General features: G+C 44.3%; 1 protein-coding gene across 4 annotated transcripts in view; it reads right to left on the bottom strand.

Annotated features, from left to right (window-relative positions):
• FAM219A (family with sequence similarity 219 member A) overlaps positions 1-17,232 on the bottom strand; it is a 145,454-nt gene extending 128,222 nt beyond the window's left edge. For 3 of the 4 annotated variants that reach the window (XR_010090861.1, XM_063453561.1, XM_063453563.1), the window contains exon 1: positions 16,611-17,232. Coding sequence is in view for 3 of the 4 variants with exons in the window: in XM_063453561.1 (XP_063309631.1) it covers positions 16,611-16,670 (60 nt within the window). In the remaining variant the exon portion in view is untranslated. The remainder of the gene's footprint in view (positions 1-16,610) is intronic. The other variant, XM_063453564.1, reaches the window with a different exon arrangement.
• Positions 17,233-18,511: the final 1,279 nt, after the last annotated feature.

Genomic DNA, 18,511 nt, shown 5'->3' with positions numbered 1-18,511 from the left:
TACGCACGGCAAGTAATACCTCCACATTATTACCCACAGCAAGTAATACCTCCACATTATTACCCACAGTAAGTAACATCTCCACCATATTCCTCACAGCAAGTAACATCTCCACCATATTCCCCACAGCAAGTAATACCTCCACATTATTACCCACAGCAAGTAACAACTCCACCATATTCCTCACAGCATGTAACACCTCCACATTATTACCCACAGCAAGTAACACCTCCACATTATTACCCACAGCAAGTAATACCTCCACATTATTACCCACAGCAAGTAATACCTCCACATTATTACCCACAGCAAGTAACATCTCCACCATAATCCTCACAGCAAGTAACATCTCCACATTATTACCCACAGCAAGTAACACCTCCACATTATTACCCACAGCAAGTAACACGTCCACATTATTCCTCACAGCAAGTAACACCTCCACATTATTACCCACAGCAAGTAACATCTCCACCATATTCCTCACAGCAAGTAACATCTCCACATTATTACCCACAGCAAGTAACACCTCCACATTATTACCCACAGCAAGTAACACCTCCACCATATTCCCCACAGCAAGTAACACCTCCACCATATTACCCACAGCAAGTAACACCTTCACATTATTACCCACAGCAAGTAACACCTTCCATTATTACCCAGAGCAAGTAACATCTCCACCATATTCCCCACAGCAAGTAACATCTCCACATTATTACGCACGGCAAGTAATACCTCCACATTATTACCCACAGCAAGTAATACCTCCACATTATTACCCACAGTAAGTAACATCTCCACCATATTCCTCACAGCAAGTAACATCTCCACCATATTCCCCACAGCAAGTAATACCTCCACATTATTACCCACAGCAAGTAACACCTCCACCATATTCCTCACAGCATGTAACACCTCCACATTATTACCCACAGCAAGTAACACCTCCACATTATTACCCACAGCAAGTAATACCTCCACATTATTACCCACAGCAAGTAATACCTCCACATTATTACCCACAGCAAGTAACATCTCCACCATAATCCTCACAGCAAGTAACATCTCCACATTATTACCCACAGCAAGTAACACCTCCACATTATTACCCACAGCAAGTAACACTTCCACATTATTACCCACAGCAAGTAACACCTCCACATTATTCCTCACAGCAAGTAACACCTCCACATTATTACCCACAGCAAGTAACATCTCCACCATATTCCTCACAGCAAGTAACATCTCCACATTATTACCCACAGCAAGTAACACCTCCACATTATTACCCACAGCAAGTAACACCTCCACCATATTCCCCACAGCAAGTAACACCTCCACCATATTACCCACAGCAAGTAACACCTTCACATTATTACCCACAGCAAGTAACACCTTCCATTATTACCCAGAGCAAGTAACATCTCCACCATATTCCCCACAGCAAGTAACACCTCCAACATATTCCTCACAGCAACTAACACCTCCACATTATTCCTCACAGCAAGTAACACCGCCACATTATTACCCACAGCAAGTAACATCTCCACCATATTCCTCACAGCAAGTAACACCTCCACATTATTACCCACAGCAAGTAACACCTCCACCATATTACCCACAGCAAGTAACACCTCCACATTATTACCCACAGCAAGTAAGATCTCCACCATATTCCCCACTGCAAGTAACACCTCCACATTATTACCCACAGCAAGTAACATCTCCACCATATTCCCCACAGCAAGTAACATCTCCACCATATTCCCCACAGCAAGTAACACCTAAACATTATTACCCACAGCAAGTAACATCTCCACCATATTCCTCACAGCAAGTAACACCTCCACATTATTACCCACAGCAAGTAACACCTCCACATTATTCCTCACAGCAAGTAACACCTCCACATTATTACCCACAGCAAGTAACATCTCCACCATATTCCTCACAGCAAGTAACATCTCCACATTATTACCCACAGCAAGTAACACCTCCACATTATTACCCACAGCAAGTAACACCTCCACCATATTCCCCACAGCAAGTAACACCTCCACCATATTACCCACAGCAAGTAACACCTTCACATTACTACCCACAGCAAGTAACACCTTCCATTATTACCCACAGCAAGTAACATCTCCACCATATTCCCCACAGCAAGTAACACCTCCAACATATTCCTCACAGCAACTAACATCTCCACATTATTACCCACAGCAAGTAACACCTCCACATTATTCCTCACAGCAAGTAACACCGCCACATTATTACCCACAGCAAGTAACATCTCCACCATATTCCTCACAGCAAGTAACACCTCCACATTATTACCCACAGCAAGTAACACCTCCACCATATTACCCACAGCAAGTAACACCTCCACATTATTACCCACAGCAAGTAACATCTCCACCATATTCCCCACAGCAAGAAACACCTCCAACATATTCCTCACAGCAAGTAACATCTCCACATTAATACCCACAGCAAGTAACACCTCCACATTATTACCCACAGCAAGTAACACCTCCACCATATTCCCCACAGCAAGTAACACCTCCACATTATTAACCACTGCAAGTAACACCTCCACATTATTACCCACAGCAAGTAACACCTTCACATTATTACCCACAGCAAGTAACACCTCCACATTATTACCCACAGCAAGTAACACCTCCACCATATTCCCCACAGCAAGTAACACCTTCACATTATTACCCACAGCAAGTAACATCTCCACATTATTACCCACAGCAAGTAACATCTCCACATTATTACCCACAGCAAGTAACATCTCCACATTATTACCCACAGCAAGTAACATCTCCACATTATTACCCACAGCAAGTAACATCTCCACATTATTACCTCCACATTATTACCCACAGCAAGTAACGCCTCCACATTATTACCCACAGCAAGTAACATCTCCACCATATTCCCCACAGCAAGTAACATCTCCACCATATTCCCCACAGCAAGTAACACCTAAACATTATTACCAACAGCAAGTAACGTCTAAACATTATTAACCACAGCAAGTAACATCTCCACCATATTCCTCACAGCAAGTAACACCTCCACATTATTACCCACAGCAAGTAACACCTCCACATTATTCCTCACAGCAAGTAACACCTCCAACATATTCCTCACAGCAAGTAACATCTCCACATTATTACCCACAGCAAGTAACACCTCCACATTATTACCCACAGCAAGTAACATCTCCACCATATTCCCCACAGCAAGTAACACCTCCACCATATTACCCACAGCAAGTAACACCTTCACATTATTACCCACAGCAAGTAACACCTTTCATTATTACCCAGAGCAAGTAACACTTCAACATTATTACCCACAGCAAGTAACATCTCCACCATATTCCCCACAGCAAGTAACACCTCCAACATATTCCTCACAGCAACTAACATCTCCACATTATTACCCACAGCAAGTAACACCTCCACATTATTCCTCACAGCAAGTAACACCGCCACATTATTACCCACAGCAAGTAACATCTCCACCATATTCCTCACAGCAACTAACATCTCCACATTATTACCCACAGCAAGTAACACCTCCACATTATTCCTCACAGCAAGTAACACCTCCACATTATTACCCACAGCAAGTAACACCTCCACCATATTACCCACAGCAAGTAACACCTCCACATTATTACCCACAGCAAGTAACATCTCCACCATATTCCCCACAGCAAGTAACACCTCCAACATATTCCTCACAGCAAGTAACATCTGCACATTATTACCCACAGCAAGTAACACCTTCACATTATTACCCACAGCAAGTAACACCTCCACATTATTACCCACAGCAAGTAACACCTCCACCATATCCCCCACAGCAAGTAACACCTTCACATTATTACCCACAGCAAGTAACATCTCCACATTATTACCCACAGCAAGTAACATCTCCACATTATTACCCACAGCAAGTAACATCTCCACATTATTATCCACAGCAAGTAACATCTCCACATTATTATCCACAGCAAGTAACACCTCCACCATATTACCCACAGCAAGTAACACCTCCACATTATTACCCACAGCAAGTAACATCTCCACCATATTCCCCACAGCAAGTAACACCTCCAACATATTCCTCACAGCAAGTAACATCTCCACATTATTACCCACAGCAAGTAACACCTCCACATTATTAACCACAGCAAGTAACACCTCCACCATATTCCCCACAGCAAGTAACACCTCCACATTATTACCCACAGCAAGTAACACCTTCACATTATTACCCACAGCAAGTAACACCTCCACATTATTACCCACAGCAAGTAACACCTCCACCATATTCCCCACAGCAAGTAACACCTTCACATTATTACCCACAGCAAGTAACATCTCCACATTATTACCCACAGCAAGTAACATCTCCACATTATTACCCACAGCAAGTAACATCTCCACATTATTACCCACAGCAAGTAACACCTCCACCATATTCCCCACATCAAGTAACACCTCCACATTATTAACCACTGCAAGTAACACCTCCACATTATTACCCACAGCAAGTAACACCTTCACATTATTACCCACAGCAAGTAACACCTCCACATTATTACCCACAGCAAGTAACACCTCCACCATATTCCCCACAGCAAGTAACACCTTCACATTATTACCCACAGCAAGTAACATCTCCACATTATTACCCACAGCAAGTAACATTTCCACATTATTACCCACAGCAAGTAACATCTCCACATTATTACCCACAGCAAGTAACATCTCCACATTATTACCCACAGCAAGTAACATCTCCACATTATTACCTCCACATTATTACCCACAGCAAGTAACGCCTCCACATTATTACCCACAGCAAGTAACATCTCCACCATATCCCCCACAGCAAGTAACATCTCCACCATATTCCCCACAGCAAGTAACACCTAAACATTATTACCAACAGCAAGTAACGTCTAAACATTATTAACCACAGCAAGTAACATCTCCACCATATTCCTCACAGCAAGTAACACCTCCACATTATTACCCACAGCAAGTAACACCTCCACATTATTCCTCACAGCAAGTAACACCTCCAACATATTCCTCACAGCAAGTAACATCTCCACATTATTACCCACAGCAAGTAACACCTCCACATTATTACCCACAGCAAGTAACATCTCCACCATATTCCCCACAGCAAGTAACACCTCCACCATATTACCCACAGCAAGTAACACCTTCACATTATTACCCACAGCAAGTAACACCTTTCATTATTACCCAGAGCAAGTAACACTTCAACATTATTACCCACAGCAAGTAACATCTCCACCATATTCCCCACAGCAAGTAACACCTCCAACATATTCCTCACAGCAACTAACATCTCCACATTATTACCCACAGCAAGTAACACCTCCACATTATTCCTCACAGCAAGTAACACCGCCACATTATTACCCACAGCAAGTAACATCTCCACCATATTCCTCACAGCAACTAACATCTCCACATTATTACCCACAGCAAGTAACACCTCCACATTATTCCTCACAGCAAGTAACACCTCCACATTATTACCCACAGCAAGTAACACCTCCACCATATTACCCACAGCAAGTAACACCTCCACATTATTACCCACAGCAAGTAACATCTCCACCATATTCCCCACAGCAAGTAACACCTCCAACATATTCCTCACAGCAAGTAACATCTGCACATTATTACCCACAGCAAGTAACACCTTCACATTATTACCCACAGCAAGTAACACCTCCACATTATTACCCACAGCAAGTAACACCTCCACCATATCCCCCACAGCAAGTAACACCTTCACATTATTACCCACAGCAAGTAACATCTCCACATTATTACCCACAGCAAGTAACATCTCCACATTATTACCCACAGCAAGTAACATCTCCACATTATTACCCACAGCAAGTAACATCTCCACATTATTATCCACAGCAAGTAACATCTCCACATTATTATCCACAGCAAGTAACACCTCCACCATATTACCCACAGCAAGTAACACCTCCACATTATTACCCACAGCAAGTAACATCTCCACCATATTCCCCACAGCAAGTAACACCTCCAACATATTCCTCACAGCAAGTAACATCTCCACATTATTACCCACAGCAAGTAACACCTCCACATTATTAACCACAGCAAGTAACACCTCCACCATATTCCCCACAGCAAGTAACACCTCCACATTATTACCCACAGCAAGTAACACCTTCACATTATTACCCACAGCAAGTAACACCTCCACATTATTACCCACAGCAAGTAACACCTCCACCATATTCCCCACAGCAAGTAACACCTTCACATTATTACCCACAGCAAGTAACATCTCCACATTATTACCCACAGCAAGTAACATCTCCACATTATTACCCACAGCAAGTAACATCTCCACATTATTACCCACAGCAAGTAACATCTCCACATTATTATCCACAGCAAGTAACATCTCCACATTATTACCCACAGCAAGTAACACCTCCACATTATTACCCACAGCAAGTAACACCTCCACCATATTCCCCACAGCAAGTAACACCTCCACATTATTACCCACTGCAAGTAACACCTCCACATTATTACCCACAGAAAGTAACACCTCCACATTATTACCCACAGCAAGTAACACCTCCACATTATTACCCACAGCAAGTAACACCTCCACATTATTACCCACAGCAAGTAACATCTCCACCATATTCCTAACAGCAAGTAACATCTCCACATTATTACCCACAGCAAGTAACATCTCCACCATATTACCCACAGCAAGTAACACCTCCACATTATTACCCACAGCAAGTAACATCTCCACCATATTCCTCACAGCAAGTAACACCTCCACCATATTCCCCACAGCAAGTAACACCTCCACATTATTACCCACTGCAAGTAACACCTCCACATTATTACCCACAGCAAGTAACACCTTCACATTATTACCCACTGCAAGTAACACCTCCACATTATTCCTCACAGCAAGTAACACCTCCACCATATTCCCCACAGCAAGTAACACCTCCACCATATTCCCCACAGCAAGTAACACCTCCACATTATTACCCACTGCAAGTAACACCTCCACATTATTACCCACAGCAAGTAACACCTTCACATTATTACCCACTGCAAGTAACACCTCCACATTATTACCCACAGCAAGTAACACCTCCACCATATTCCCCACAGCAAGTAACACCTCCACATTATTACCCACTGCAAGTAACACCTCCACCATATTCCCCACAGCAAGTAACACCTCCACATTATTACCCACAGCAAGTAACACCTTCACATTATTACCCACAGCAAGTAACACCTTCACATTATTACCCACAGCAAGTAACACCTTCCATTATTACCCACAGCAAGTAACACTTCAACATTATTACCCACAGCAAGTAACATCTCCACCATATTCCCCACAGCAAGTAACACCTCCACCATATTCCTCACAGCAAGTAACATCTCCACATTATTACGCAAAGCAAGTAATACCTCCACATTATTACCTCCACATTATTACCCACTGCAAGTAATACCTCCACATTATTACCCACAGCAAGTAACACCTCCACATTATTACCCACAGCAAGTAATACCTCCACATTATTACCCACAGCAAGTAACATCTCCACCATATTCCTCACAGCAAGTAACACCTCCACATTATTACCCACAGCAAGTAACATCTCCACCATATTCCCCACAGCAAGTAACACCTCAACATTATTACCCACAGCAAGTAACATCTCCACCATATTCCCCACAGCAAGTAACACCTCCACATTATTCCCCACAGCAAGTAATACCTCCACATTATTACCCACAGCAAGTAATACCTCCACATTATTACCCACAGCAAGTAACATCTCCACCATATTCCTCACAGCAAGTAACATCTCCACATTATTACCCACAGCAAGTAACACCTCCACCATATTCCTCACAGCAAGTATCACCTCCACATTATTACCCACAGCAAGTAACACCTCCACCTTATTACCCACAGCAAGTAACACCTCCACCATATTCCTCACAGCAAGTAACACCTCCACCATATTCCCCACAGCAAGTAATACCTCCACATTATTACCGACAGCAAGTAACATCTCCACATTATTACCTCCACATTATTACCCACAGCAAGTAACATCTCCACCATATTCCCCACAGCAAGTAACACCTCCACATTATTAGCCACAGCAAGTAACACCTCCACATTATTAGCCACAGCAAGTAACACCTCCACATTATTACCCACGGCAAGTAACACCTCCACATTATTACCCACAGCAAGTAACACCTCCACATTATTACCCACAGCAAGTAACACCTCCACATTATTACCCACAGCAAGTAACACCTCCACATTATTACCCACAGCAAATAACACCTCCACATTATTACCCACAGCAAGTAACACCTCCACATTATTACCCACAGCAAGTAACATCTCCACATTATTACCCACAGCAAGTAACACCTCCACATTATTACCCACAGCAAGTAACACCTCCACATTATTACCCACAGCAAGTAACACCTCCACATTATTACCTCCACATTATTACCCACAGCAAGTAACACCGCCACATTATTATCACAGCAAGTAGCACCTTCACATTATTACCCACAGCAAGTAACACCTCCACATTATTACCCACAGCAAGTAAAACCTCCGCATTATTACCTTCACATTATTACCCACAGCAAGTAAAACCTCCACATTATTACCCACAGCAAGTAACACCGCCACATTATTACCCTCAGCAAGTAACACCTTCACATTATTACCCACAGCAAGTAACACCTCCACATTATTACCCACAGCAAGTAAAACCTCTGCATTATTACCTCCACATTATTACCCACATTAAGTAACATCTCCACATTATTACCCACAGCAAGTAAAACCTCCACATTATTACCCACAGCAAGTAAAACCTCCACATTATTACCCACAGCAAGTAACACCTTCACATTATTACCTCCACATTATTACCCACAGCAAGTAACACCTTCACATTATTACCTCCACATTATTACCCACAGCAAGTAACACCTCCACATTATTACCCACAGCAAGTTACACCTCCACATTATTACCCACAGCAAGTAACACCGCCACATTATTACCCACAGCAAGTAACACCGCCACATTATTACCCACAGCAAGTAACACCGCCACATTATTACCCACAGCAAGTAACACCTCCACCATATTCCCCACAGCAAGTAACACCTTCACCATATTCCCCACAGCAAGTAACACCTCCACCATATTCCCCACAGCAAGTAACACCTCCACATTATTACCCACAACAAGTAATACCTCCACATTATTACCCACAACAAGTAATACCTCCACATTATTACCCACAACAAGTAATACCTCCACATTATTACCCACAGCAAGTAATACCTCCACCATATTCCCCACAGCAAGTAATACCTCCACATTATTACCCACAGCAAGTAATACCTCCACATTATTACCCACAGCAAGTAACACCTCCACATTATTACCCACAGCAAGTAACATCTCCACATTATTACCTCCACATTATTACCCACAGCAAGTAACATCTCCACATTATTACCTCCACATTATTACCCACTGCAAGTAACACCTCCACATTATTACCCACAGCAAGTAACATCTCCACATTATTACCTCCACATTATTACCCACAGCAAGTAATAACTCCACATTATTACCCACAGCAAGTAATAACTCCACATTATTACCCACAGCAAGTAATACCTCCACATTATTACCCACAGCAAGTAATACCTCCACATTATTACCCACAGCAAGTAATACCTCCACATTATTACCCACAGCAAGTAATAACTCCACATTATTACCCACAGCAAGTAATAACTCCACATTATTACCCACAGCAAGTAATACCTTCACATTATTACCCACAGCAAGTAATACCTCCATATTATTACCCACAGCAAGTAATACCTCCACATTATTACCCACAGCAAGTAATAACTCCACATTATTACCCACAGCAAGTAATACCTCCATATTATTACCCACAGCAAGTAATACCTCCACATTATTACCCACAGCAAGTAACACCGCCACATTATTACCCACAGCAAGTAATACCTCCACATTATTACCCACAGCAAGTAACACCTCCACATTATTACCCACAGCAAGTAACACCTCCACATTATTACCCACAGCAAGTAACACCTCCACATTATTACCTCCACATTATTACCCACAGCAAGTAACGCCTCAACATTATTACCCACAGCAAGTAACATCTTCACATTATTACCCACAGCAAGTAAAACCTCCACATTATTACCCACAGCAAGTAACACCGCCACATTATTATCACAGCAAGTAGCACCTTCACATTATTACCCACAGCAAGTAACACCTCCACATTATTACCCACAGCAAGTAAAACCTCCGCATTATTACCTTCACATTATTACCCACAGCAAGTAAAACCTCCACATTATTACCCACAGCAAGTAACACCGCCACATTATTACCCTCAGCAAGTAACACCTTCACATTATTACCCACAGCAAGTAACACCTCCACATTATTACCCACAGCAAGTAAAACCTCTGCATTATTACCTCCACATTATTACCCACATTAAGTAACATCTCCACATTATTACCCACAGCAAGTAAAACCTCCACATTATTACCCACAGCAAGTAAAACCTCCACATTATTACCCACAGCAAGTAACACCTTCACATTATTACCTCCACATTATTACCCACAGCAAGTAACACCTTCACATTATTACCTCCACATTATTACCCACAGCAAGTAACACCTCCACATTATTACCCACAGCAAGTTACACCTCCACATTATTACCCACAGCAAGTAACACCGCCACATTATTACCCACAGCAAGTAACACCGCCACATTATTACCCACAGCAAGTAACACCGCCACATTATTACCCACAGCAAGTAACACCTCCACCATATTCCCCACAGCAAGTAACACCTTCACCATATTCCCCACAGCAAGTAACACCTCCACCATATTCCCCACAGCAAGTAACACCTCCACATTATTACCCACAACAAGTAATACCTCCACATTATTACCCACAACAAGTAATACCTCCACATTATTACCCACAACAAGTAATACCTCCACATTATTACCCACAGCAAGTAATACCTCCACCATATTCCCCACAGCAAGTAATACCTCCACATTATTACCCACAGCAAGTAATACCTCCACATTATTACCCACAGCAAGTAACACCTCCACATTATTACCCACAGCAAGTAACATCTCCACATTATTACCTCCACATTATTACCCACAGCAAGTAACATCTCCACATTATTACCTCCACATTATTACCCACTGCAAGTAACACCTCCACATTATTACCCACAGCAAGTAACATCTCCACATTATTACCTCCACATTATTACCCACAGCAAGTAATAACTCCACATTATTACCCACAGCAAGTAATAACTCCACATTATTACCCACAGCAAGTAATACCTCCACATTATTACCCACAGCAAGTAATACCTCCACATTATTACCCACAGCAAGTAATACCTCCACATTATTACCCACAGCAAGTAATAACTCCACATTATTACCCACAGCAAGTAATAACTCCACATTATTACCCACAGCAAGTAATACCTTCACATTATTACCCACAGCAAGTAATACCTCCATATTATTACCCACAGCAAGTAATACCTCCACATTATTACCCACAGCAAGTAATAACTCCACATTATTACCCACAGCAAGTAATACCTCCATATTATTACCCACAGCAAGTAATACCTCCACATTATTACCCACAGCAAGTAACACCGCCACATTATTACCCACAGCAAGTAATACCTCCACATTATTACCCACAGCAAGTAATACCTCCATATTATTACCCACAGCAAGTAACACCTTCACATTATTACACACAGCACTCCTGGCCCCTGGCCATCTCCAGAAATACACTGCAGGCAATAAATGGGGCTCCCATGATGGTCCTAATACACCCTGTTACAGGGAGCGATGAGAGATGCCTGGCTGGAAAGCGAAGGGCTTATTATAAAAGCAATGCTCACCAAGGGACGATGCACTGTGATCGTGTAATCAGGCCGGGGGCTGGCCAGTGCACATCATCCATTATTATTTAGCAAAACAGAGAGTAAGGATGGGGAGATACATTCATTCCCTGATGTATAGCACACAACCATGTCCCCTGTATTACAGCCCCTGAATACCCTGTATAATAGCTCTATCTAATGTATAATAGCCCTGTCCCCTGTATTACAGCCCCTGAATATCCTGTATAATAGCTCTATCTAATGTATAATAGCCCTGTCCCCTGTATAACAGTCCTATCTTCTGTATAACAGCCCTATTTCCTATATAACAGCCTTATCTACCGTATAGAATCCCTATCCCTGTATAACAGCTCTATGTCATATATAGCTGCCTGATATCCTGTATAACAGCCCAGTCCCTTATATAGCAGCCCTATCCCCTGTATAACAACCCCTTCCCCTATATAGCAGTCCTGTCACCTGTATAACAGCCCAGTCCCCTATATAGCAGCCCTATCCCCTGTATAACAACCCATTCCCCTATATAGCAGCCCTATCCCCTGTATAACAACCCCTTCCCCTATATAGCAGCCCTATCCCCTGTATAACAACCCCTTCCCCTATATAGCAGTCCTGTCACCTGTATAACAGCCCAGTCCCCTATATAGCAGCCCTATCCCCTGTATAACAACCCATTCCCCTATATAGCAGCCCTATCCCCTGTATAACAACCCCTTCCCCTATATAGCAGTCCTGTCACCTGTATAACAGCCCCGTCCCCTATATAGCAGCCCTATCGCCTGTATAACAACCCCTTTCCCTATATAGCAATCCTATCCCCTGTATAACAACCCATTCCCCTATATAGCAGCCCTATCCCCTGTATAACAACCCCTTCCCCTATATAGCAGTCCTGTCACCTGTATACCAGCCCCGTCCCCTATATAGCAGCCCTATCCCCTGTATAACAACCCTTTTCCCTATATAGCAGTCCTGTCACCTGTATAACAGCCCAGTCCCCTATATAGCAGCCCTATCCCCTGTATAACAACCCCTTTCCCTATATAGCAGTCCTGTCACCTGTATAACAGCCCAGTCCCCTATATAGCAGCCCTATCCCCTGTATAACAACCCCTTCCCCTATATAGCAGTCCTGTCACCTGTATAACAACCCATTCCCCTATATAGCAGCCATATCCCCTGTATAACAACCCTTCCCCTATATAGCAGTCCTGTCACCTGTATAACAACCCATTCCCCTATATAGCAGCCCTATCCCCTGTATAACAACCCATTCCCCTATATAGCAGCCATATCCCCTGTATAACAACCCCTTCCCCTATATAGCAGTCCTGTCACCTGTATAACAACCCATTCCCCTATATAGCAGCCCTATCCCCTGTATAACAACCCATTACCCTATATAGCAGCCCTATCCCCTGTATAACAACCCCTTCCCCTATATAGCAGTCCTGTCACCTGTATAACAGCCCAGTCCCCTATATAGCAGCCCCATGCCCTGTGTAACAACCCCTTCCCCTATATAGCAGTCCTGTCACCTGTATAACAGCCCAGTCCCCTATATAGCAGCCCTATCCCCTGTATAACAACCCCTTCCCCTATATAGCAGCCCTATCCCCTGTATAACAACCCATTCCCCTATATAGCAGCCCTATCCCCTGTATAACAACCCCTTCCCCTATATAGCAGTCCTGTCACCTGTATAACAACCCCGTCCCCTATATAGCAGCCCTATCCCCTGTATAACAACCCATTCCCCTATATAGCAGCCCTATCCCCTGTATAACAACCCCTTCCCCTATATAGCAGTCCTGTCACCTGTATAACAGCCCAGTCCCCTATATAGCAGCCCCATGCCCTGTGTAACAACCCCTTCCCCTATATAGCAGTCCTGTCACCTGTATAACAGCCCAGTCCCCTATCCCCTGTATAACAACCCCTTTCCCTATATAGCAGTCCTGTCACCTGTATAACAGCCCAGTCCCCTATATAGCAGCCCTATCCCCTGTATAACAACCCCTTTCCCTATATAGCAGTCCTGTCACCTGTATAACAGCCCAGTCCACTATATAGCAGCCCTATCCCCTGTATAACAACCCCTTCCCCTATATAGCAGCCCTATCCCCTGTATAACAACCCCTTTCCGTATATAGCAGCCCTATCCCCTGTATAACAGCCCAGTCCCCTATATAGCAGCCCCATGCCCTGTATAACAACCCCTTCCCCTATGTAGCAGTCCTGTCCCCTGTACAACAGCCATGGCCCCTCTATAAAAAAGCCATGGCCCCAGTAGAACAGTATCACAATCATATTGTAAATACAAGACACTGTAAAACGCAGGGCCCCCTTCAAATATTGTATACAGCACCTGAAGGGAACAAACTATGTCGTACTGCACCCCAAATACAGACTAAATAATAAATTAGACAGTATGCCACACACTCCTAATACTGTAACATGTATTGATAGCTCCCACATTTTATATCATAAAAACTAATCTGTGGTAGTTTATCTTACACAACGCACATGCTTGGATTTAGGGGCTCGTGCTTCCCAGGGAGGGGGTGTCACAGGTGCACCACATATACTCTAAGAGCTAGGTTACACCTGGTGACAAGGGGATCTTTGCTTAAACAAGCTGAAGAGAGGGTAGAACCTTGTATAAAGATGTTTTATAAGGGGTTCACACTGTAAGAATGGGGAATTTATAAGTGATGGGGCATTGATCATATATTAAAGCGAATCTTTAGAACGATGCTAATGGAGCTCTGTGCCCACTTAAAGAATGCTCCCTTACACTGATGAGAGATGCGTACCCCGTTATAGAGGGTCCCCTGTATGAATGATGTTTAGGGGGATGTGTACCCTGTTATAGAGGGTCCCCTGTATGAATGATGTTTAGGGGGATGTGTACCCCGTTATAGAGGGTCCCCTGTATGAATGATGTTTAGGGGGATGTGTACCCTGTTATAGAGGGTCCCCTGTATGAATGATGTTTAGGGGGGTGAGCACCCTGTTATTAGGGGTCCCCTGTATGAATGATGTTTAGGGGGGTGGGCACCCTGTTATAGAGGGTCCCCTGTATGAATGATGTTTAGGGGGATGGGCACCCTGTTATAGGGGGTCCCCTGTATGAATGATGTTTAGGGGGATGTGTACCCCGTTATAGAGGGTCCCCTGTATGAATGATGTTTAGGGGGATGGGCACCCTGTTATAGGGGGTCCCCTGTATGAATGATGTTTAGGGGCATGTGTACCCCGTTATAGAGGGTCCCCTGTATGAATGATGTTTAGGGGGATGTGTACCCTGTTATAGGGGGTCCCCTGTATGAATGATGTTTAGGGGGATGGGCACCCTGTTATAGGGGGTCTCACGTATGAATGATGCTCAATACTTTAAATAATGATGCTGAGAGAATCCACCCAGTAAGAATTGTAGTGCTCTAACTGAATGATGATAAGGGGGTACGCCATGTACTGACTTAATGACGCTCGGGGGATACACCATGTACTGACTGAATGACACTGAGGGGGGACACCATGTACTGACTGAATGACGCTCAGGGGATACACCATGTACTGACTGAATGACGCTGAGGGGGGACACCATGTACTGACTGAATGACGCTGAGGGGGGACACCATGTACTGACTGAATGACGCTGAGGGGGACACCATGTACTGACTGAATGATGCTGAGGGGGGACACCATGTACTGACTGAATGATGCTGAGGGGGGACACCATGTACTGACTAAATGATGAGGTACGGCATGTACTAACTGAATAATGAGGTACGCCATGTACTGACTGAATGATGAGGGGGTACACCATGTACTGATTGAATGACGCTCAGGGGATACACCATGTACTGACTGAATGACGCTGAGGGGGGACACCATGTACTGACTGAATGACGCTGAGGGGGGACACCATGTACTGACTGAATGATGATGATGAGATACACCATGTACTGACTGAATGACGCTCAGTGGGTTCGTCATGTACTGACTGAATGACGCTCAGTGGGTTCGTCATGTACTGACTGAATGACGCTCAGTGGGTACGTCATGTACTGACTGAATGACGCTCAGTGGGTTTGCCATGTACTGACTGAATGATGATGATGAGATACACCATGTACGGACTGAATGATGAGTGGGTTCACCATGTACTGACTGAATGACGCTCAGTGGGTTCGCCATGTACTGACTGAATGACGCTCAGTGGGTTCGCCATGTACTGACTGAATGATGATGATGAGATACACCATGTACTGACTGAATGATGATGAGGGGGTACACCAGGTACTGACTGAATGAGGAGGGGGTACTCTTCATTGGGGTGCCCTTTAATGAATTGAGAGGGGGCAGGTGTGCTCAGATCCCCCTTCCTGGGAAGTGTCCCCCGTGTCTCCCCCTTACCAGGGGCTGCATCTCGGAGCGCACAGTGGGCACCTGGAAGCGGTCTATCTCCTCCATCATGCTGCCGGCTGCTGGCTGGGAGTGATGGCTGCAGGATGCTGGTAGTGCTGGCTGCTGGATACAGGATTCTGGCTGGGAGTGATGGCTGCCGGATACAGGATTCTGGCTGAGAGTGATGACTGTTGGATACAGGATTCTGTCTGACAGTGATGACTGCTGGATACAGGATTCTAGCTGACAGTGATGACTGCTGGATACAGGATTCTAGCTGACAGTGATGACTGCTAGATACAGGATTCTAGCTGACAGTGATGACTGCTGGATACAGGATTCTGGATGAGAGTGATGGCTGCCGGATACAGGAATCTGGCTGACAGTGATGACTGTTGGATACAGGATTCTGGCTGACAGTGATGACTGCTGGATACAGGATTCTGGATGAGAGAGCTAGATACAGGATTCTGGATGAGAGAGCTAGATACAGGATTCTGGATGAGAGTGATGGCTGCTAGATACAGGATTCTGGATGAGAGTGATGGCTGCTAGATACAGGATTCTGGCTGACAGTGATGGCTGCTAGATACAGGATTCTGGATGAGAGAGCTAGATACAGGATTCTGGATGAGAGAGCTAGATACAGGATTCTGGATGAGAGAGCTAGATACAGGATTCTGGATGAGAGAGCTAGATACAGGATTCTGGCTGACAGTGATGACTGCTGGATACAGGATTCTGGCTGACAGTGATGGCTGCTGGATACAGGATTCTGGGAGTGCTGGCTGAGAGTGATGGCTGCTATATATAGGATCCTAGGAGTGGTGGCTGAGAGTGATGGCTGCTAGACACAGAATGCTGGTAGTGGTGTCTGAGAGTGATGGCTGCTAGATATAGGATCCTAGGACTGCTGGCTGAGAGTGATGGCCGCAGGATACAGGATTCTGGGAGTGCTGGCTGAGAGTGATGGCTGCTAGACACAGGATTCTGGGAGTGATGGCTGAGAGTGATGGCTGCTAGACACAGAATGCTGGGAGTGCTGGCTGAGAGTGGTGGCCGCAGGATACAGGATTCTGGGAGTGATGGCTGCGGCTGGTCCTCAGGCTGCTCAACCTCATCCCTCAGCTTCCGGCTCCGGAGCCTCGCTGCATTATTCATGAGTTGGGCGTGGCTCCCAACACGGGGCGGGGTGTTGCCGTACGGACACATTATTACCCACAGCAAGTAACATCTCCACCATATTCCCCACAGCAAGAAACACCTCCAACATATTCCTCACAGCAAGTAACATCTCCACATTAATACCCACAGCAAGTAACACCTCCACATTATTACCCACAGCAAGTAACACCTCCACCATATTCCCCACAGCAAGTAACACCTCCACATTATTAACCACTGCAAGTAACACCTCCACATTATTACCCACAGCAAGTAACACCTTCACATTATTACCCACAGCAAGTAACACCTCCACATTATTACCCACAGCAAGTAACACCTCCACCATATTCCCCACAGCAAGTAACACCTTCACATTATTACCCACAGCAAGTAACATCTCCACATTATTACCCACAGCAAGTAACATCTCCACATTATTACCCACAGCAAGTAACATCTCCACATTATTACCCACAGCAAGTAACATCTCCACATTATTACCCACAGCAAGTAACATCTCCACATTATTACCTCCACATTATTACCCACAGCAAGTAACGCCTCCACATTATTACCCACAGCAAGTAACATCTCCACCATATTCCCCACAGCAAGTAACATCTCCACCATATTCCCCACAGCAAGTAACACCTAAACATTATTACCAACAGCAAGTAACGTCTAAACATTATTAACCACAGCAAGTAACATCTCCACCATATTCCTCACAGCAAGTAACACCT

The sequence above is a fragment of the Pelobates fuscus genome, chromosome 5 (genome assembly GCF_036172605.1).
Source record: "Pelobates fuscus isolate aPelFus1 chromosome 5, aPelFus1.pri, whole genome shotgun sequence".
In the NCBI taxonomy this organism is placed as follows: Eukaryota; Metazoa; Chordata; class Amphibia; order Anura; family Pelobatidae; genus Pelobates; species Pelobates fuscus.
This window is presented reverse-complemented; position numbering and strand designations above follow the sequence as displayed.